General features: G+C 41.1%; 1 protein-coding gene across 1 annotated transcript; it reads left to right on the forward strand.

Moving 5' to 3' along the window:
* The first annotated feature begins 7184 nt into the window (after window positions 1-7184).
* Window positions 7185-22477, forward strand: LOC140244065 (uncharacterized). Its single transcript, XM_072323718.1, has 13 exons — window positions 7185-8149; window positions 9236-9406; window positions 9917-10280; window positions 10876-10992; window positions 12091-12271; window positions 12873-13389; window positions 14799-15061; window positions 17197-17339; window positions 17782-17873; window positions 18517-18603; window positions 19235-19311; window positions 20970-21127; window positions 21875-22477. Exons 1-13 carry the CDS (start codon window positions 7202-7204, stop codon window positions 21961-21963), a joined length of 3207 nt encoding a protein of 1068 aa, XP_072179819.1. The 5' UTR covers window positions 7185-7201; the 3' UTR covers window positions 21964-22477.
* Window positions 22478-23720: the final 1243 nt, after the last annotated feature.

Genomic DNA, 23720 nt, shown 5'->3' on the forward strand with positions numbered 1-23720 from the left:
AAAACTGACTGGGAAGGATTTGTTCCGTGTAGGCCCTATACACACACTTATACCATCAAGTTATACAGGATTTCAACACTTCTTCTGTGAAACAGCTTAAATGCTATTATTGTTAAAATCAAGAACCTCTTTGGTTCTCATATCAAAAGTCTGAAAGAGCTGCTTGGAGCAAATGGAACATCAGAGCCACTGAAATGCTAGTGTCACGCTATAAGAACATATATACCTTTGCACAAAATGCGAAGAGGTTCCACTCCTCTATAAACACCTCCCATACATAAAACTAAGTACCTTATTTCAAGAGCAATCTGTGGAGTGGTGGACGGGGAAAGGGAGCACAAGCCCACAATAATGGACGCGGGCCATGTGTATAATGTACTTACCAAAAAAAAAAAAAACCAAACAAAAAACTTAAATTAAACAAACAAAATGGTGCGATGGGTATTTAGTTGTGTAGAACGTGGTCATAAAGATACTTCTTTATTTCTGTCGGAATTTAATGCTGAATTTTCTTGAATAAAACCATTAAAACAATCATCCCCATGCAGGGGCGTCGATCCGTTTTCATGGGGGGGGGGGGGGTGGAAGCAAAGCTTGAAATATACGTGCAAGGTAGAGGACAACCTAGGCAACAAAGGCAACCTAGCGGGGAGGGTGTGGGAGGGGGAATCCCCCCCCCCTCCGCCCTTACACAAGAGGGAGATTTTGCATTTCAGACTATTTAAGAGGTCTGGAGCACGCTTTTGGTGATAAAAATGTATATTCATTTTTCCATCATCAAAGCAAAAAAGATACATATTCAGGGAAATATGTGAGTGGCTAAGTGGCGTCAATCTGTTTTAACTCGGATTGCGGGGGGGGGGGAACTTGGAAGATTATTGTGTGAGAGAGCAGAACGACTGAGCGGGCGATGGTGCATGTGAGAGACGGGGGATACCCCCAACACACGAGGGAGAATTTGCATTTTCAGACTTAAAATTCAAAGATCCGGTGCACACTGGGGATGAAATATTATTTTTTTTTTCAATCAAAATTGCAAGAAAAATAGATTTTCAGGGAAATAGTGCGGGGTAAGGATGTGATAAGGGGATACCCCCTCCCACACGAGGGAGATTTTGCGTTTTCATACCTGAAAATTCAGATATCTGTAAGTTGTGCACACTTTTTGAGAAATACCATTATTTCTATCAGAAAAGAAAGAAAAATAAATAGGCCTATTCAGGGAAACTGGGATGGCTATTAAAATCTCAGTGTCTCAGCTCTCAGGGGCGGATCCAGGAATTCCGTAAAAGGGGGAAGGGGGGGGGGGAGGCACCTTCACAAAATTGGGGGCGCATGCAGTTTTCAGACCCTTTGCCAACTTTTGCCTAAGGCAGGGCAAAACCACCTAAAACTAAACCAGTTTTCGACGTTGAGGGCGTCAATATCCTGTATAACAAAATATTATTACGAGCAGAATAGAAGGTCTGGAAGTCAGACTACAGGCTCCACTTTATTTATTTATTTATTTTTTTCCTCCGCGCCGCCACGGTGGGAGGAGGTTATTAGCATGGGTGAAAATCACTTATAAGTAATATGGAAGAACAAGATCATTGGTGGACAAGGGCGCCTGAAGCGGGGGGGGGGGGGGGGGGGGGGCAAAACGAGTTTTTGCCCCCCCCCCCCCGTGCCCCCTGTAACAAATAATTAAGCAATTATTTAATTATCTAAAGACCAAAATGAACAATATAGGCATTTTTCTTGTCTAAAAGTTGTCATTTTCATAACTGACAATTATAATACACTAATAACAACATACATTATCATGTACATACACTAATATTTACTTATGAGTAAATTTAGTGTATAGATGGTAGCCTCGTGTCCTCGAGTGTGCCCGCTGAAACATACCTTTAGTAAACCTTTTATTTTTCCTTTTCTTCTCTGCTTTCTAGCAGTATAAGAATATTTTTCATTGCTCGAACAATGCGATCACTTAAGCTTTTGATGGACTATATATACATTTTAGACGACTGGCAAAGGGAAAGTGGCTCGCTTGCTCTGCCCGTACTTATGGTAAAATGAATAGTTTTCATAAGTTATGATCATGGTCCTTCGCAGTGATTTCTTTTATCATATTTAATACTCTAGAAATAATTTTAAATGCTCTATAAACGCGACTTTTATACTCTGTTTTTACAAAAGGTCCCTACCGTGGGAGGCGGGTATCCCCTCCCACACCCTCTCCCGCTAGGTCGCTTCGCTCACTCGCCGAGGATCTCACACCGTCACATAATGTACGACCGTATAATAATCATGTAGTCCTTCGCACTGATTTTTTTTTTTCACTATGCTTAATTCCCTGGAAATTTGCTTTTAAATGCTCTATTAACGCGACTTTAAACTCTATTTTTTACAAAAGGTCCCTACCGTGGGAGGGGTATCATTCGCTCGTCCCTAGCCCAAGATCTCACACCGTCACAATGTACCCCCCATATGTTATGAGAATAGTCCTGTCAGCTGATTTTTTTATATGTTAATTCCCTAGACTTGCTTAATAATGCTCTACAAACGCGACTTTTGTACTTTTTTTTTTTAATACAAAAAGTCCCTATCTTGGGAGGGGGGAAATCCCCCCCCCCCTCGGTCGCTTCGCTCCCTCGCCGAGAATCTCGTGCTGAACACAGTAACATTAATGTACCCCCGTATATAATAATCATAGTCCTTCGCACTGATTTTTTTTCACTAAATGTTAAATTCCTTAGAAATTTGCTTGTAAATGCTCTACAAACGCGACTTTTGCACTCTGCCGTGGGAGGGGGGGGGGGGGAATCCCCTTCCACACCCTCCCCCCCCCCCCTCCCCGCTCGGTCGGTTCTTTCCCTCGCCGAGGATCTCATCGTCACATGAATGTGCCCCCGTCGAGATTTTGCCCCCCCCCCCCCCCCCCCACAAAAAAAAAAAAAGAAAAAAAAATCAGAAGTGTTCCGGTGCGCTTGTTGGTGGAAATGAGTTGCTTGACGGAGGTCAGTGCTCTCAGAGTGCAAGTTCTCAATGAGTCTCTCTTGTTTTAACAAAAAATAAAGGAGGCGCCCCCCCCCCCTCCGCCCGATCCGCCCAATTGCCTCTTGTGTCTCGCGATGTTATCAGTCTAGGGAGGTCAATTCAACGGGCTGGGGGTAGGGGTCTTGGAAGGGGATACCCCCTCCAACACGGTTGAGATTTAGCATTTTTAAAATTAAATTCAAACGATCTGAAGCGCACTTCTTGCGGAATATGCGCAAATTGTCAGTTCCCGGCCAAAGTGTACTAAGTCTGGAGGGGGCCGAGCAAAGGGAGGGTCGGGGGGGGGGGTACTCGTAGGCCGGCCTATCCCCCTTCCCATTCGAGGAAGTTTTCGCATTTACATTTGTGAAGTTATCTGTAGAATACCTGCGACGTACACCACGACGGTTTATGCTCTTTGATTTGTACCAAAGATCCTATTTGTTTGTACTGCAGCATTTCCACCACTTGCTGCACTGATGATCGAAGAGATCGGTGATTTTCACACTACAAACACGCGCGCTGGCCACTACCTGTACGTGTACTAGTACCTCCACACATTGCAGTAAACAGTGGCCTGCAAGGATGGTGAGGTTCGGCGATTCTCATTTACAGGTAGGTAGGCGGACTTAGGTATCACTGAATTGATCGTGAAATAATACAGATCGGAATTGATCTGTACACTATATAAAATAATGCCAATTTATGAAGTCAGCTTGATTTTTTTTCAAGCTACATTTTGGCATTATTCAATGACGTATTAGTTATTTATAATGGAAGAACCCTTCAGTATGAATGGTATCTTCCTCGTAGACTTCGAAAACATGGCGCTGCGCTGACAGCTGAGAAACTCGTGGTGGTGGTGCGGATCCGTGAGAATTGGCAAGAAGATTTAAGTTGCTCTATCAGCTTTAACCGCGACGTGGTATGTCGTTACTTTCTCTTGTTAACGTAACATTCTATTGTGAAAGAAATGTGAAATGACTGTACACGACAAACGGTATTTTAATGACGGACCTCTTTTCCCTCGCGTCGGTCGCCATCACTTCACAAACGACACAGGGACCTTCGTTGACCCCCCTTCCAAGTCAATGTTTTCCCCGTTGAGGGCCTAGGGCTAGCTAGCAGGCAAGGTTGGACGGGCAGGGGGTGCGGGTGAATGAACGTGATCGAGAAGATATCAAAAAAAAAAAAAAAAAAAAAAAAAAAAACGTTTCTACAGAATACAGTAGATATCTAACTGTTGATAGACATACAGTGCAGAGGTTGTGTATTTAATAATGCCATTTAATAAACGAGTTCTTATGCGTATGAGCTGATGAGTGGATCATGGATTAGGCTCTGACACTGACAGGAGTCTAGCAGTTAGATGGGGTCTAACGTTAGAATCTAGAAACTTTTTAGTCTAAACGTTATTTGAGTGCAGTCTGACCATCTAACGTTAGTTCTAATGTAAGTTCTGTGATTTGCAATGTAGATCTAAATTTGTTTACTTTATTTTTGATGCGTTAGAGAGTCGTAGCAGCAGGAAACCACTCTCAATTCAATTCAATTGTCTACAAAATTGTGTGGTTAAGCAACTTTTTGACCATTTGTGTTGTGACAGCTGTTCTGTCCGGAGGAGTGTTTTTTGTCATTTTTTGACATTTAGATCTACATGATTTATGGCTCTCCTTCATAGACAGGCTATGGTCCTATGGAAGCATGTCATAGACTCATGTCGCTGTAGGGGCACCGCATATGGGTAAACTCAGCCTTTACATATATGGTACTCTTAACCACTGCACTGTCCCTATGGAGGATTGGATGAGGTACCTCACCCTTCTTAATTGCGTCTATGCATACTTGCCAACTCTACCGCTTTGGGCGGTAGACTACCGCTTTTTAGAGGTTTTGACCGGCTACTGATTTTCTCTTCTGATCTACCGATTTTGTAGCAAACCTACCATAAAATGAAATGGAAGTCATATTTTCCCTTCATTGTGCCTTGATTCCCTAAAATAAGCTAGTAATTAGAATACTAATAATAATTTCAAGGAACTCGTTCCTCAAAAACGCCGTATTCAGCCTTCTAATATGCACACATGTATGCACACTGCAGTGGCGCACTATAGTCTCTATCATATCTACGTGTGTGCAAGACTTACTGTAAAGCTTACATGTGTACGTGTAGCTAGAACCACGCGTAATAGTACTGTAATGTTTTGGTAGCTCACGTTCTGCAAGAATGCTACGAATGGAAACCCTCCCAAACACTGCAGAAGAGAGCAAAATTTGCCACATACAGGAATCTCACAGCCTGGTCATCTGCTAATTAATTTAGATTTGGTGAGGGCAACATCATGTCTTACTCATCAAACTAGCTCCACAATAGAAAGTACACTATAAGGGGATTAATTATTTGCCAATATGTTTGATTACTTTTTCGCGTATGCTTAGCCTACAAAAATTATTTACCAATATGTCTGATTTTATTTTTATATGCATAGTCTACAAAATAGTTCATAGATTTACATGGATTATATGTTTTTTTATCAATACCAAGAACCCTTTAAAAAGGTTAAAAAGCATGAACCAAATCTCATATTTTGATATTGAAAAACAAAAAATGTCCACACCAAGGGAGGGGGGACACTCCCTCCCACACCCTCCCCCCCCCCCCTCGCGCGCAAGCTCGCTCGGGCTTGGTCGCTTCGCTCCCTCGCAAAATCTACCTCTTCAGGATTTCAAAATGTTGGCAAGTATGTCTATGTAATTCACCATCCTAGATTGGCAAATTTGAACTCAAATAGTAAATTAACATTTCATGAATACAATGCCCTTACCAGCTGTACATTTGAAAAATAAAAGATTTGAGTTGAATTTTCATGCAAAAGCTAAGGACATGGCTACCAGTTTGTTGACACGCTAATAATACGTCCATACGCTAACACACGGTGATACCCAAAGGTGTATAAGCGCACGTGCTGCGTGTGCTTCTATACTCTTTGGTGATAACTGATCGCAGCAGAGAGGTTTTTGTGCTAGAGCATCCCTCTCTACAACACACATAGTTGAAACACTCAACACACGGTGATAACCAAAGGATATAGAAGCGCACGCACTGCGTGCACTTCTATGCAACTTAGTGATAACTGATCACCAGCGAATCTGTTTCCATGCTAAAGTGTCCCCTACAGTAACCCATAGGACAGCCTTCGGTCTGTATAAGGGGAATCGTTGAAGCCAGACGCAGTCTCTGCAGAACATATCCCCGACAAGATACAGACCGATCTTTCGGTCAACCTCTTGTATGCTTGGTTAAATACACTTAAATATATGAAAATTTCTGCAGCTCAAAACTGGTATTCTGTAATTTCCCCCAGTGGGATCTACCACTCTAGTAGAACTTATGATGTGCCTACCGTACCACAGGGTAAAACTAAATATGGTAACCTACAGCACTTGAGATAGTCTCCAGAGGACACCCTGCCCTGAGAACATTGTTTCCTTGTGTCTGTTCAGATTTAGCCCTAGCCACACAGTAGCCTGTAGACTGCCTTCGAGTAGATTCTGGATAACCTCAAGGAAAATCTTACCTGGCGCTAGTGGAGTTTGCACCAGGTGCTTACATTTAAATTTCATGTCATAAAATTCAATATTTTGCTCAAAGCAGTATATAAAAACCTCGTACAATTCTACTATATTTCTCTGGGCTTGTCGCAACTTTCAATACCGGTACTTTAAATGATGTCTTTGTGGATACAAAAGATCTTATGTGTAATTTTGATGGTATCATCATACTGAGCCAATTTGGACTTGGTCACACAGCTCCTCTACACAGCTACTAGCATAGGAGTTAGACTGTGTAAAAGGGGAATCTGACTTGTCTGCATAATATACATGTATCTCCCACGAAGGAAGGGGCTGTCTTACTGGAGAGAGCACACACTGACTATGAGAATACCTTGAAACTGCAGCTACAATCCTAGACATGGATAGGTACACATCTGTTAGTTCAGGAGCTGCATTGTTCTTGATAATGAAAGATATGAGTCAGAAACATGTAATCATGTAAAGTGTTTTGGTGCTGCATGAACATCTGTGTGTTTTTGTTTGTTTTCATTTGTTTTTGCTATCATTATCCATCCAGAAATGTACAGGAAAATGATGATTATGGCAGGGTTAATGATGCAGCATGGCTATTAATCCTCTATTTTCCGGACCGGGATGTAGCACCCAGCTTTCTCGGACTGTTGACTCGCCAAAACACAGGATGGCATATCCTGCCCCCAGCAAGAAACCAAGAATAGGTGGGGACAAGATGCAGACAGAGACAGACCCTTTCCAGGACTTTGAAGACAGCTTTACAGCAGATGATTTGGAAAAACTTGATTACATTGAGTCCCAGGCACTCAGTCAGATGCCCTCGCAGTGCCCCAATGTTGCCTCGACTAGCAGCACGAGTGATTACGACAGAGCACTTGAAATGGATGATGTTGCGCATTCATGTAATGACTATGGAGCCAAGACGAAGAAACCTGTCCGTTCACGTGGCTTTGCTTTCAAGCCTCTTGCCTCCAGATCCCCCAACGTTCCTCCCAGTTTGAGCAACAGAGTCCAGCAGAAGCAACCACCCGCCATGCCTCACCAACGAGAGCAGCAGGTCAAGCAGTCAAACGTGTCCTACGTGCAGGTACCAGCAAAGATCTACGTCGGCCGCCAATCCTCCTCGCAGGAAGGCATGAAGAGCTCTCCGCCCTTCTCCTCCAGCCAGAATAGGCTGAAGAAAGCAGCCGAGTCTCGGCCCACCGGCAAATACCCTCCGCTACAGCAGTCTAACGTTAGCGTACCCCTCCACAGCAAGAATGCTCCCCATTCACAGGGATTCACTGTGTCTACCCAGGCGACATCAGAACAGGTAAAGAAGCAGTCTAACTCGACGAAAGAGGTGCGCTACAATCTGTCGGCCCACGTCGTCCACCAGGGTGGGGAGAGCAAGCAACTAACCCCTCCCACGGGATGCACATCCTCTGGATCACCGGACCTGCCCCTTCAGAGCAGGATTGGAGACTCTGCAGAAACCAGCTACATGGCCCAACAGCTGGAGAAGACGAAGGCAGAATGTCAAAAATTTAAGGCAGAGGTAAGACTGAAGTTAAGTCTGTTATTTCCAAAGACAGTACAGGTTGCAGAGGAGTTATACACAAATTCCAGTGTATCTAAGGGTGTGTTTTAAATAGTCAACTTTTCTGGCTCAAAACATGGTCTTGATTCTGTTCTGTAATATATAGTTTACCATAAATGGTAGTCACATTTGAAAACATCATTTCAGAATGTTTCACTAGAGACGAGGTTTAGAAAGACCTATAAATGTAACCGCAATCTCAGACACGGTTTACGGTAAATGATGTCACACTTGTGCATGTCCTGTTCACCCAATTGCCAAGGGACAAGCTGCACATAATGAGATGCACAATGGCACAGTCGCAGCGAGCCTAGCCAGAAACACACTCGGGAGAAACTCTAACAAAATCTCCTCTGCCAAGTTTAAAAATGGTATTTCAAAGCCGTGTTTCAAAACCATGTTTTTTTAAATGCAAAATCTTGTAAAGCAGCCTTTGAATGTCTTGTGCTGAAGAGTTCTTACTCTGTGAGTGTCACAACATTAGTCTAAATTAGTCTCTAAAAACAAATGATGTGTCATAAGCATTACTATCCTGAATTCATTGAATACTTTTTTTTTCTTCTTTTGAAATGGGGGTGGGGCTACACCAGAGCTATGATAGAGCTGTTCAACAAGTCAGTACAAAACAGAATAAACTACCTGGGGATGTATTGGTCTAAATGTGTGTTGTACTTACAAATTGGTCCAGTTTTGTGTTCAGATGTTTGGATTGCATCCAGGCAGTAAAGTGTAAAATGATAAAAGGCTAACTTGTAATGAGTGAGATTCTCTACCAGAGAAACATGAGAAACGAGTTTTCATAATTGTTTAAAGGTACCGTGGTAATATATTCCTTTGTATGTGACCCAAGTATCGCACATTTCTATCCAGAGGTGCCGTTTTCACGATTCATTATTTTGTCAAATGTCATGTTTACATTCTTATCAGAATATTAGCTGTATGTCTCCATATGGCCATGATATTGATTTTATGTGCATCATTTGGACAGAATTTTACTGAATTTTGTGGCAAACGGCTTTAGTCCTTGACCCTTCTGCCATGCAGCTGGACTCCCTGAAATTGGAAAGGTTCTCTAAGGACGGAGAAATCCAAGTACTACGACAGAACCTGGGCAAGACCAAGGCCGAAGTCAGCCGCATGAAGAGCGAGAAGGTGGAACTGGAGGAAAGATGGAGGCGGGACCAGACGGAGAAGGAAAAGGAATTAGCAAGAGAGGTGAGACATTAAACCTTATAAGCTGTGGATGTTTTTGAATTAAAGCACATTCAGCCAGAACTTGGAATAATTTGAAGTTTAATGTGTGTGACCTGCATACATAAAGTTGTGATAGACCCTCGATTTTTAGAATTGCCAGTGACACCCAGTAACAAAAGTTGATAAAAAAAAGAGCTATTCTCAAGTTGACTGGAATCTGTGCTCCAGATTTTGTGGTACAAATGCAAGATGGCTGCATTGAAAACCATCCTTCAGTTGCCTTTTTTTGTTATGATCTGGATTCCTTTGGAGAGGAAATTCTAAATAAGCTCCTTTAACTTTGCTTAGCTTGCCCAAGTCCTTTGAAGTGGAGTGAGCATGTGCATTACAGAAAATTGAGGTGATCAACTCAGTTCAGATTGATGTGCTTAATAGTCAGCTATGCTGTTATTGATTGCCCGATTTTGAGCAAGTCCTCAACATTAGTTTCAGGCATGACTGAATTTATGCTTTTCTGTATCTGCACTACAGGCAGAAAGTCTGAAAACACAGCTTCAGTTCAAGGAGCGTGAGCTGGCTGAGGCCCAGAACTCGTACCGCAGTCTGGAGCAGCGCCTACTGGCTGGTGGTTCTTCATCCTCCTCCATGGCTGCGCGCAATCCCATCACACCGCCACGAAATGGCCCCCGGTTCAATGGCTCCACTCTCGTGGGAAAGACCGGAGACCAGCCTTCCCCCAAACAGGATGGTGGCTTCCCGACAAAGGAGACCTTCATGGAGCTTAACCCTGCCCTGGGGTCGCCGGCTCGATCGCCAGCCCGCGTCAAGATGAGACTCGTGGAAGAGGGCAGGGGTACCACCCACAGCCCCAAGAGAGCATTGTCCAGGAGTCCAGGTGTGTGTGAAGAACTTTCTATAATCTGTGGCACAGCTTGTGTGTAAAGCCTTGGTGTATGTTAACATGCAAACAACATATTACTGAAACTGACATTTAAATAGGAATAGACACTCTGGCTTGTGATGATGCTGTACCTCAAGTAAGAAGGGAATATTAAAAGAATCTGCAAACCCTCTAATATCCATCTGTAAATAGTCCGTCTTGTGTAGGCAACCCACAGCTAGAAAAAGGTGAAGTTGCAATGGTTGAAATGACAAACCATTGGTGAGGCTGACAGATTACTTTCAAATCATAATGCATTATTTTGTGCCAAATGGGGACTTGTATTTTTCACATCTATTTGATGTCTGGCATAAGATGCATATCTTTGCTTTAGACAAAACAAATGAAGAGTAGGTCAAACCCATTGATGGATTTCCGAGAAAAGAAAGTGGGACTTACTGTCGATAATTTGTGTGTGAGGATCAGGCATTGCAGTGCCAACACTATTCTCTCTAGGTGGTAGATGTTTGAAGTTCACTTATTACAGCTACAAATGTAGATCAGGTAAGTCTGTAAAACTTTCAAATTACTGACTTTTCTCATCTTCCAGCACGGAGTCCTAGAGTGGCTTTCTGTAAGCAGCGCAGGAAAGAAAGTGCTAGATTGGCATCTCGTAGAGACCTTGTGCCATCTCCCAAGATGACACTGACTGGCACATATCCAAATGGTAAGAGATTTTACATTGCTGCTCACAAACAAGTGTTGACCAGCGTTTTCAGAAAGACAGATGACATGCACCCAAAATAGTGAATTTTACAGAAAGGCTGTTTTGTTTTCTCTTGTAATGATCTTTTTATGCCTTGCAATGTGTGCAAGTGGTCATTATTGTCAAATTATCAACTACTATGAATTGAGATCAGTGACCCTTGGATGTCTGCTAACTGCTATTTAAAAAAGAAAAAAAGAGAGAAAAAAAAGAAGATAATCTGAATTTTGTTTTTTAGTGCTCAAGTCTTCAAAATACTACTTGTTGACATTTTAAGTTTGTTTTTTATCCTACCTTCTGGCCAAATCCTTAGCATTGTAATTATTGAAGCCTCATTTCAAAGTCAAAATTTCATGTGTGAAAGATCGGTTGTTTTGGTTGAAGAGAGCTGCCACCTTCCACTTGTTGGTAAACAAGTATTGGACATTGTGTCCAAACCCTTGGAACCTCAAATGCTTTAGATACATGGGTCTGTTGTTGCTGCTATGGTGCTGTTGGTTTCTACTGCTTTATGCGGCATGCTCAGGATTAGCTTTCAAAGACAGCTACAGTTAACATAAAGTCTGTGATCTCTTTTGCTGACAAGTCTGTTGAAATGCAAACGTCTCGATATGCATGGAAGGGGATATGATGCAACCTGGTAAAGTTTGTGTGTCCCTTTTTCAACCCTGAAAATTAGGTTCCTTTCATAAGCTGCTATATTGTAGAGGTAGGTAATTCAGACCTTTCCTCAGATTGATAAAACTCAAAACTTCTTTATGATTGAGGGAGAAACAATACTATAGATTTTCAGTGAAATTTTTTCAGACCCTGAAAAGATTCCTACCATTATTCTTGAGACAAAAAGGGGGGGGGGGGGGAATTCTCAAGTGACATTGGGTTAGTTTTACATTTCTTTGTTTTATAAACTCTGAGGTGTATTACCGTTAGATATCATACATGATGTTTAGAGACATTATTCTTCAACCATGTAAAATTTTGTGACGTTTCCCAAGGGGATATACAACCTCTAACATGGCATGTTTATGGTTTCTTGTTTTGTTCACCTGCGCCGCGAAGGTCATCTCTCTTCGGCGCAGCTGATTGGTCGTCTGCTGGAGCAGCCGCTGTCCAAGGCGTACAGCTGCCATGAGGGTACCTTAGGCTCTCTCATCAAGGCACTGCAGGCAGCCAGTGACTACCTCAACCCTCGCCATCCACTCAGGGATGAAGACAAACCGGCCCCAAGTGCTCCCAAAGAGTGAGTAAAAACTGTGGTCTACGCACATAGCATCTGTCACATGTTTCGTTTCTCCAGTCATTTTTTTTTCTTTTGTTTAATCAATAGATAACCCAAAATCCCCTTTAGATTTGTCTTGATATAAGAGGATTGCTTGGTGGGCTCGATGGAGTTAGATTGTTCTGGTCACTTGTGAAAACAGAACAAAACAAAGCTAAAATAATGAAAAATAAAAATAACGACAAAAACTTAGAAAAGAATAGAGACACCTCAGCGGCCTTTGTGATCCATTTTGTAGCAGCTCTCCTGTCCAGTACTATCTCCTTCCATGAATACAAACTTTATAATCAAGGAAGGGTTAAGGAGCCTCTTAGTTTAACCTTTTTAAACCACAAGATATATGTGTTCTCAAATCATTGTGATGATCTCTTATTCTTGTGTGTACACTTCCATTCTTTTGTCTAGTTGATGAAACTACATCTCATATTCTGTCAGAAAGCAATGAAGAGGCATCTTTCAAGTGATCAGAGAAACAAGTGGTTATAGCTGACATTTGCACTTTAAATAAACACTTTATTCGTGGCATGTGCTATTAAAAACAAATTTTTTTTTTTATTCAAAGGTCGGAGCATGAATTACATTACACTAGTCAGAGCTATAACCTGGCTATGAGATCAATATCAATGCTGCTAAACTCTTCTGCTTGTACTGAGAATGCCCGCACCGGAACTACCTCTGCCAGAGTGCAGCACCTCCTTCAGCATGCTGAGAAGTCTTTGACTGCGGACCATTCCACTGCAATACTAGGGGTGCTCCCATTACTCGAGGAACAGCTCGCTTGTTTTATTGACGCTGTCCGACTGGGTAGCATCGGTGCGAACGATTCTACTCTTGCGTCCACATGCCCTGGGGGCAGCGGGGGCTCTGATGGTTCCCCAGAGGCATCCAGGGAAGAGGAGCAGGAGCAGCTAGAGAGGTCCAGGGGTGTGGCTGAGGTGGCTCTGCAGACCCTCCACACCCTGGTCACTCACTGCCCACCGATCTGCACCCACATCATCCAGGGAGACAGGGAAGCCACCAGGCCGGGAGAAGGAGACGTATCGCTGATGGAAATTGATCCTTCAGCCCCTCTTATAGACGTAAGTTTGGGTTTTTTTGGTTTTTTTTATGCCTCCGCCAACAAAGTGGCCGGAGGCATTATGTTTTCGGGTCGTCCGGTCGTCCGTACGTCTGTACGTCCGTCCCGTTTTGTTTTTGTCGATATCTCAAGAACCGTGAAGTGGTTTTGCATCAAACTTGGTATGAGGGTATATCCTGGGGGGATAATACTTTGTTTGGATTTTAGGGTCACGGGGTCAAAGGTCACAGGTTATTTTGTGAAAAAAAAAAGATTGAAATTTCATGTTTTTCTCCATATCTCGCAAATGGTTCAAGGTATCTTCATGGAACTTAGTATATATGCATGTACCGATGGGCAGTGATTATCTAGGGAAGTTGGGGGTCATGGGTCAAAGGTCAAGGGGTCAAAGGTCAAGGTCAACTCCTCAAAATATCACTGCTTTCCTTATATTTATGCAATGCCTGAAGGATTTTTTTTTTTTACTTGATGTATGCATAACCCAATATATATTCTGGGGGAAGTTTCTTGCCAAAAGGTCAAAGGTCAAGTGAAAGTGCTAAATTGCACTTCTTCCTCCATATCTCAAAAGTAACTCAAGGTGTTATCATGAAACTTACATATTTATGCATGTTCTACCTAACAGTAATTCTCTTTGGAACTGTGAGGTCAAAGGTCAAAGGCCAGGTTTAGATAATACTATTTTACCATTTGATACTGAAATTATACTTTTTCTCAATACCTTGAAAATTACTCTATGCATAAACTTATAAAAGGGTCAAAAGTCAAGTAGAAATCATCAGTTCCCCCAAATACCTGCACTCTGACGTTTTAATAATTCATCCAATTAAACCTAGTGAACTAGGAAAGTGAACATTCAGCACATTTGTGGCAAACCTGTCATTTTAATATTTTGCCAATTGTGTGAAACTTTCATCACACATTGTCAAGACGTTTGTACTATAGACCTATTAGGAGAACCATGCATTATGTCGGAGGCATACACCAGTCGCCTTAGCGACATTTCTAGTTTACTACATTTTCCCATTGTAAGGTGTTTGATCTTATCTTATTACAACATGATAATTTGCCTGTAATTTATGATTTGAAAATGTGTGTTAACGTGATGAATAAAAGTACATGTTATAAGAGTAGGGTTCAGGAGTTGGAGATAGAACATGCAGAAATCAAGTCTAAACCGGCAGTGACGTAGACTATGTGCTGGTCTGTTTTAATTGCCACATCTCTTCATATTTCTCATTTTCATGAATGATGATTTACAACTTCAATGTGTCACTCTGTTCAAAGCAGTTAGTTCCTGTGACCAGCATTTTACCAAGGGAATTGTTAATGTTGTAGTGGTGTTCTGGTTGTAGGAAAGCAAACTGATTCTTTTATGTGCTCGTGCGTGTTATGATCTTCTCAACGCAGCCGACCCAGGCCCCAAGCTCTTCCGTCGCTCATCTCCCAAGTGCCAGTCACCACAGTGCAGTATCATCTCCATCTTCATCATCATCGTCGTCATCATCCTTCATCCCGGCCAGCTTGCTGCCTTCGAGCTGCCAGCTGCTGAAGAGACTGGTCAAAATTGTGGGCATCCAGCGTGCCGACGGTCAGAGCACGACTATCCAAGACACAGCCTTGAGGATACTGCTGGAGCTAGCCAGGAAGCTGCAGGAAGAGGATGCCATCAGGTTTGTGTAGGGTGGCATCTCCAGAGTGGTGCTCTCCTTTGCCACCTTGATCTGTTTTTAGTATTTGTAGTATCAGAGATGTTACTCTGTCTCATCAATTTTAAAGGCATTGTTTACCTTTGGGAGCAGTGATTTACAAAATGTTCAAATTATCACATTTGATGCATATGTGTAGATCAGTTGTCTCACAAAACATCCTACCACATTGAAAAAAAAAATTGCACTAAAGCCTAAAACATAAGGAGATATTACTATTTTTCTTCATAAACCATAACTGTAGATGGTTTAATCTGGAAACAATTCTATTATATCTATTGTTCACATTTTGTATATTTAACAATACTTAACATGGATTATATTGAATAATATGTTTACATTGGTTGTTGCTATCCGTAACTCACATTTTAGAACTATTTTGAAGTGCTAAAGCTGGATTTTTGTTTCATCTTCAAATGGTAAATGATGCCTTTAAGAGCAGCACAAGTAATTAGCTTTCTAATTTTCAAGTTTGATGGGTTGTAACTTGTCTTGAAGTCAGTGTCAAGCTGAAAGAGAATATTTAATTATGGAGAGTACTGTAGACTAGAACCACAAATTTTCACATGTATGAAACTTTTACAATTTCGCGAGGAACCAAGATTCACAACAGTAAAATGCACACAATTTTTTTTTCTTCTACAGAATGCATTGAATGCCAGTGGCATTTTGTGAAAGTTTCATGCTGCAGAAAAGGCCATTGGCTTGAATTTACTAAAGATTCATGTTGCAGATGTTTCTGTTTTTACAGTATTATTATACCCCCGCCAAACGAAGTTTGAAGGGGGTATATAGGAATCAGCGGACGGTCGGTCGGGCGGGCGGTCGGTCGGGCGGTCGGTCGGTCGGTCGGGCGGTCGGGCGGTCGGTCCGTTGCAAATCTTGCGTCGCGAACTACTTCCTCAGTTTTCAACCGATTCCCATAAAACTTGGCACAGATGTGTGCCTTGGGTTGTAGATGTGCAAGACGTATTTTTTGACAGTACCCAAAAGTACGTTGCCATGGTAACGGCATATTATGGGCAAAAATGGGTACAAATCTTGCGTCGCGAACTCCTCCCACAGTTTTTGATCAATTTTTATGAAATTAGGTACAGATGTTCATCTGAATATGTTAATGTGCAAGACACATATTTCTGCCGTGGCAAAAAGTGCGTTGCCATGGTAACGGCATGTTATTGATAAAATATAGGGCAAAATGCTTCATGGCAAAACTGCTTCATCAGTGTTCTTCCAATTCTCATGGAATTCATATTGAATGTTTGTCTGAGGATATAGGTCAGCATGACACATTTCTTGACAGTGACAAAAAGTATGTTGCCATGGTAACAGCTCACATATTATGAGCCAAAATGATGGAAAATTTTGTGTTGCAAACTACTTCCTCAGTTTTTGCCCAATTTCCATGAAACTTGGTACAGATGTGTGCCTTTGGTTGTAGATGTGCAAGACGCATTTTTCGACAGTACCCGAAAGTACGTTGCCATGGTAACGGCATATTAATGGCAGAAGATCAAGGAAAGATCTTGCGGATTTAACTACTTCCTCAGTTTTTTGACCAAAGCTTATGAAATGTTGTTTGGCGGGGGTATAACCAGTCGCTGTAGCGACATTTCTAGTGTTAGAATATTTATAACCTCCCCCCCCCCCCCAAAAAAAAAAGCAAGAAAAAGAACTTTCACATATAGGTACTTAGAGAACAGTGAATATGGTACCCCTACATACATTCCCTAAGTTTCTTGGCAATAAGCGCTCCTTGATAACATCCCCAAATGAAGACATTGAGGGGTTTTGTGATTTAGACTTGATTATTGCATGTGTTATTTGAGTGAAAAGTGCTAGTGAGTTATGTCAAAAATAGAAAAAAAAATACTCTTGATTTTCGTAATTTACATGAATTATTTACCTGACTAAATTTTGTGTAAAATCTGTTATTGGTCCTCTTTGAAAAGATTGCATACTCTGTGACATTGTAGGCCTCACTGAATGTTGTAGATACAAACCGAATTTACATCGCTTCATAATGTCAATCAAGTATCTGATGCACGTGTTTGAACCAACTATGCTGACGAGAGTAAACCTTGCCTTCCTCCAATCAGATTTTTGGATCTGCTTTCATCGGGGGTGCTCCAGCCTCACCTCTCGACAGAGAGCCCTGTGCACACCCGCTGCCTGGTCCTCTCTCTCCTCACCACCCTCACAAAGTCTTGGCTGCTCACCCAGAAGATGTGCAATCACTCGGGTAATGTTGTGTGTGTGTGTATTTGTGTGTTTGTTTATGTGCATGTTTGTCTTTAGGATTGTAGTCTGAGGATATCTCTTCATGCTGAATATTCACTCATTGCATGGTCAGAGTGATAACTGATTAAAAAAAAAAAACAAACACACAAACCAAGAAACAAAAAAAAAATAGATACAGTATCATCACAGTGCAATGCCACTTTAAGAAAAAGTATGTATGTATGTTCATGTTTGTATGTGCAAATGCATGTATTTTGTCTTAAGTTGGGTTTTCCACATATGTCTACCTTTTTGCTGTAACCTCAATACGTTCATCATCACTGAATAGAAATCATTTAAAATGCATACTATTGCATGCGCTGTGAGTTCTGTGCTGATTTTGGGAAAGTCGGTGAAGGTACTGCATGATAACTGAGAAGGTGCAACTCATTCTTTCTCTGCAGATTCCTGTCTCCTCTTACAAATCTACCAGTGTGTCTACCAAGGATCACCAGGGAAGATGGAAGAACATGAGATGACCAAGCTAGCTGGGATGGTAAAAGCCTGGATGACATTTTTTTTTTTTTTTTGCAACTAGCATTATATGTGCTCCGTGGATGACATTGGAAGTTTTGCCCTCAGGGGAAAAAAAGAATCAAGCAAAGGAGATAAGGAATCTTGGAATCAATGAAGTGGGTTATTCAATTTATATGGCTGTAAACAGTGGTAAAAATGATATGTCATTCAGTCATGTGACCAACTTGGCTATTTACAGGAACCAATTCGAATATTTACAGGAACCTAATAGATGCCAAGTTGGATGATGTACCGATTGTCAAAGTGGTGTCTTTAATTTAAGTTGATGGACAGCTCACTTGTTACAATGTGTGATCAAAAGCAAACTTCTTCTCTTTAATGAGCTATTTTCCCCCAAGAGAAACATTCATTGTCTTGATCTTAAGATATATTTTGAACAAGGATACGGAGGAAGATTAAAAGCGTAACACTTCTGATAAGATAACAAGCATTAGATAATAAGGAAATTGCCAAAAGTATAGATTGTATGATGAGAGAAATCTAGAATTTTGTCATGGCCTCCCTCTTTCTTATTTTCATAAAAAGTAAGGACCGATTTGATGGGTGATGGGATCATGGTTCTCGTGAACTTTCATGCATGTAACATCATTTCATAATCACAGGTTGGTGTGCTCCTAGCCAACGTGACCTCTACTCACGAGGAAGGAGCAGCGTTCCTCCTAGACACGGACTGCCAGTGTAGTGAGGAGGTGAGTTGACCTATCTGACATGGATTCTGGTTTACCGCCACATTCTTAAAGGGAAGATTCTCAATATGTTATGTTACTCGACGTTGATGACTGTGTAGTACTATTTGAATGATATCAAATTAACATGTTGAAAAGCTTGTGATTTGGTAGCTTTTTAGCATCATTTGATAGGTCTTATGTAAGGAGGTCAACCAGTCAAAATGCTTTTCTGTGTTTTGTCCAGTTATTTTCCAAATCCCTCCCATTGCACGCTGTGTTGTTATCGTGCTGCAGTATACCAATAATCTATTAGCACCCATTGATGTTCATTCAAAACTCCCACAAATCTGAGTTTTTTGGGTTTTTTTTTTGTGTGTGTGTGTTTTGATAATAGTGGCCATTTGTATAGCGCACAGGTTCACATATCGGTGCTCATGGTATTTTGTTTCAAATCAAACTTGTATTCTCTCCTTTGTATTTCTTGATGTCTCCTGCTGACACATTTGTGTGGGCATCTTTTCCATATGAACCTGTTAATGACTCGATACAATCGCTTCCACTCATCAACATATGTCAATTTGTCATTGTGCTGAATGAGTGTTCATATCTGTGTATGGTGCACAAATGAACGCTGCTTCTTCCATTCTAACAGGTTGTGGCATCGTTGGTGATGATGCTGTGTAGGGAGTTCCAGGCCCTGGATCCAGAGGTGGACATTGACAATCCCAGGTTAGTCAAGAACAATGAAAGGGGTGTCTTTGTGTGACACATTTATGTGTCATCCACCTTTGCAGAAGTAGCAGCCCCAATTCTTTTGTGGTGACGATTTGTTAATTTAAGTTACATTTCCAAAGAAATGTTATTCTCAAGGGGAAAGTAGGTCTAAGTTTCTTGAACTGAAATGCCTATAATGTATGTTGATGTAAAATTATTATAACCTCTGTTTTTTGTGTGCAGGTATAAAATGTCTTAATTAATTATGACTGCATCACAAAAGCAACAAAAAGTCACACCCCTTGATTTTGCGTGAGGACTCAAAAAAGGTGAAATGGGTCAACCAAGTCAATCTTGAGTTTTCTGAAAGAGCTATCCTTATACATTATTCTCTAATTTGGGATCATAGCATGAATGGGAAAGAGTGTTTTCAGCAGTTTTTCTACAACCCTTTATTGGGGGAGAGTAAAATGATCAGGTGTGTCTTAGAGGCCCCTTTTCATTTCTTGAAATCCTTTACACACTCTTCACTTTCAAGTCTAATGACTTTTGAAAGGATAATGCTACTGCTTTAAAAGTTGGCATTAATCATGGACAAAATGTGTTAGTAGAACTATGATCACTTTCAGCTTAATCTGATAATCCCATCATTGTTGTTGCCCCAGTGGTTAACATCCTATGTTTTGTCCCTTTCATTGCACAGCTAGCACAGCTTGGTAAAGATAAGCGCTTGAATAGACCTTGTACTTCAGAGCCTCTTTTCTCAGTTCACACTTTTCCAGAGTGTATGCTTTCTTTCCAGTATTAAGACAGTTTAGGGGAGTCCATTTGAATTGACTTACACATCACTTTAAAGCTTAGAGTCTCCTATTTCAAAATCTGTCCTTAACTAAAAATCCATGTCTGGCGACTTTTTGTTGGTTTTGTGGTGCAGGGTCACAATTGGTTAAACCCCAGTTTCCGTGTAAAATTAGTTTAAAAAACAAAAACAGAAACAACCCCCCCCCCCCCAAAAAAAAAATATATATACATATATTTTTAAATCAGAAAAGTCCAAATCCACATGCTCACTTGCCCCCCCCCCCCCCCCCCCTCTGTGACAACTAATATTATTTTTTGTGGGGCAAATAAGATATTAGATGAGGACAGTAGCCCAACTGGCAAGTGGCATCCAAGGGAGAAAGAGAGATGTCCTTGATTTTAGAATCTTGTGAATGAAATCATGATACATATTACTGTAAAAGTGGAAATTTTCATGGTGTTGAAATTTTCCCGCATTTCGTGCAACCAGAACCTAGCGCGAAAATAAAAGCATGCAAATATTTTTGCCTGCCGTATGTTCCAGTAGTTGATGTCTTGATTTCGCGGAAAAAAAACATGCAAAACTCTTCTTTCCCGACCGAGCACAAAAAAAAAAAAAAATTTGTTGCGCAAAAATATCCACTTTTACAGTACAGGAGAATGGGAGGGCACAGTTCATTCTCTTGCAACGCTCCATGAAAGTATGAATTTCCTCTTTGCACAGAAGACAAATGAATATAACTTTACGCAGATACTCTGAGCTTGTGAATGTCAGGACCTCCTTCAACAAGCCTTGTTGGATTGCACCGAGTGTGTGGCAGAGTGTATTACTATTGACAAGTTTTCACTGATTTGTTTACTGTTGCCAACAGGCTGGATGTGGTCAGACAGGGATTACTACCCCTCCACGCCCTCTTCATGGATCCACACTTCACTGACCACCGGCTGGAGGCCGAGCAGCACTTCAACTACCTCATCGCAGAGATGACCAGGCTGGCGGGGAGACTGCCCGACTTCCCCAAGCATGAGGGTCAGTACTGACCGTTGGTTCACAGGCTATTCCTGTCGAAGTCTTGTTTAGGGATGTGTCTTCTTTCACTGGAGACATGAATTTCAGCATGGCCAAGTTTATTCCTGTTTCTGACTCCAGAGATTATTTTATCGTATGATCAAAAAGATTTGTATTCAATATATTCATGAATTATATTTATATGATACAGCTGAGTTATCAATAAATAATAACCTTTCTTGGCTTCCTTATTTATATGTCATTTTCATATTTGGGGTAGTTATTTTCTTCTTCTTTTTTCATACCCTCACTACCACGTTTCAGAAAAACGAAATTGTTATGATAACTTTTGGCTGATGAATAATTCAGTTTTTGCAAAATTCAGTTTTATTCAGTCTTATTTTTTTTCATCGATAGTACGACCAGTTTGTTGTCATATCTGTATTGTAAGTAATTTACGGTACCGCTCTTACACAAGAAGAAGATTATTTGATGAAATTTAGGAAATGTACTGAACTATCAATACATCGGTTGAGAATGAGAAGGGCATTAAGTTACTTCAAACATGATGGGTTTAGTTGCAACGTAACGCCCTTATCATTCTCACCTGACAATAGATGGCATCTGACATGAATGTAACAAAAGACTCAAAATATGAACACTCTATTGAAAGCTGAAATATGAGTGAGATGTGAGCCGCATATTATATCATAAAAACTATAATTTCCCTACTGTTTTTGTCACCTGTCTTATCAAACACTCACACAGTTGGATTCCTCCAGGACTTTGAGGGCTCCGATGAAGACGAGTGGGACCAGGACAGCCAGGAGCAGGCCACCCAGATGGACGTCAGCTAGAGCGCCCTCTATTGGCAGATGATGGTCGTCACGACACCTACCGTTTTGCGTGCACCGCGAAGAAATGACTCCTTGATAGACTGCAGCAACATTGTGGAGCATAGTTTTCTTCCAGGATCTGGTCTGTCTTAACGCTCTGAGGTGCATGTTTGCGACTAGACAAAATAGTGTTGTAATTGTAACCTGTGTGGTGGAATGATGACTGTGGGGCTACAAGAAGATGTCAAATGAGAGACATATTATGCATTATTTTTCTAATGAAAACTTACAGTTGCACTATAATGATCTGACAAGTGGCAGGGGGTGTCACTTAAGTCAGCCTGCTTTGTATTAAAAAAAAAAGAGAGAAATATATAATATATATATTTTTTTCTGCAACTCTATGCATCTCTCTTTTCTGCCATGTAAGGTTAAGGATGGCATACATAGTTGATACCCTGCTGGAAGTCTGTTAATGGTCCGTAATATTTGGATGTGTGTTGGTGTGGTTGAGATTAATTGTAAAATCAGTTATGGGGTGCACATGTATCTCAAATAATTTCTGTGAATAAGTACTTATGTTATCATGAACCATTAACGTAATCAGCATCAATGACACCATTGGTGTCATCATGGTCTATTATCAGTCTTCATTTTGTCACCACCATCACTTGCCATCATCATCATCCTCATCATCATCATCGTCATCGTCGTCACTGTCATCATTATTATCATCATCATCATCATCATCATCACCACCACCACCACCACCACCACCACCACCACCACCACCACTACCACAACCAACACTGTCTTACCTGTGTTCATACAGTGTCCTGTGTGTGAATTTAGGAAGCAAAATATGAAAATTGAGATGCTGAGATGCTGAAAATTGAGAATTGAAGCATGTCTGTTGATCCCAAGCCAAGCCATTCTTTTGCTTTTGAAAAAAAAAAAAGAAGAAAAAAGTAGGCTCGGCAGAGTCGAGTATTTTGGGGATGCATTGAGATCGGCAATTTTCAGTTTAGAAGCTTGTTAATTGTCTTGGTGACAGACTGGGAAATTTTTATTATTCTGCAAGGTAATGCTGTGTTTGTGACTATATTGTAAGAACACTGTGGCACAGTGGATGGTGCTCTTGAATCCTTGAGTGAAAACATAGTTTTCAGAAGAGCTTAAACTTCATCTTGTACCATTCTGATTTGCTTGCAATACATTGAAAGGGTCTACCACGGAAGTTGTGTGGCTGACGCGAATTTCCAGGACATTTAGTTGTTTTGGAGTATCTTGTGGTCAAAGGTGTTAAATATTTTTGATTGAAGTACATGAGCAATATTCCTGATGCACCTTCTCCATTCAGTAGTATGTAGGTAGAATTTGTCCTGATTTGTAAATTATCGATAATCTATTCAAACTTACACAGCAAGCTTGATCCACTAAGCTCTTAGGTTGCAGTACTTCCGGCAAATGTTTGTGGCTAATATGTGCATTTTTCATCATTGCTCAACTGAAATTGTGGATATTACAGCATTATTTCACACATTCCTTTTCTGTGTGTGTACATTTTAGAGCAAAAATTGATTGTGCTGTAGGCATATGAGAAAAATGTTTTCACTTTGTAGAAGAGATCCCAAGTTCAAGTCTCATTTGATTCATGGACCTTGTAACAGGGTGCGTGTACCCACAGTGTCATTGTTGACCTTGTTGCATGAATGGTTACCAGGCAGTAGTAGTGCTAGTATGAAAAGTGTAGGCCCCCTTAGAAGAACAGTGTTTAA

This window comes from Diadema setosum, chromosome 2, assembly GCF_964275005.1.
Source record: "Diadema setosum chromosome 2, eeDiaSeto1, whole genome shotgun sequence".
Classification (NCBI taxonomy): Eukaryota; Metazoa; Echinodermata; class Echinoidea; order Diadematoida; family Diadematidae; genus Diadema; species Diadema setosum.

Coding starts and splice junctions, on each gene's coding strand:
- LOC140244065 (XM_072323718.1), top strand. CDS start 7,202: ATGGCTATTAATCCTCTATTTTCCGGACCGGGATGTAGCACCCAGCTT. Junction 9,407..9,916: donor AAAAGGAATTAGCAAGAGAG/GTGAGACATTAA, acceptor TCTGCACTACAG/GCAGAAAGTCTGAAAACACA. Junction 18,604..19,234: donor ACTGCCAGTGTAGTGAGGAG/GTGAGTTGACCT, acceptor CCATTCTAACAG/GTTGTGGCATCGTTGGTGAT.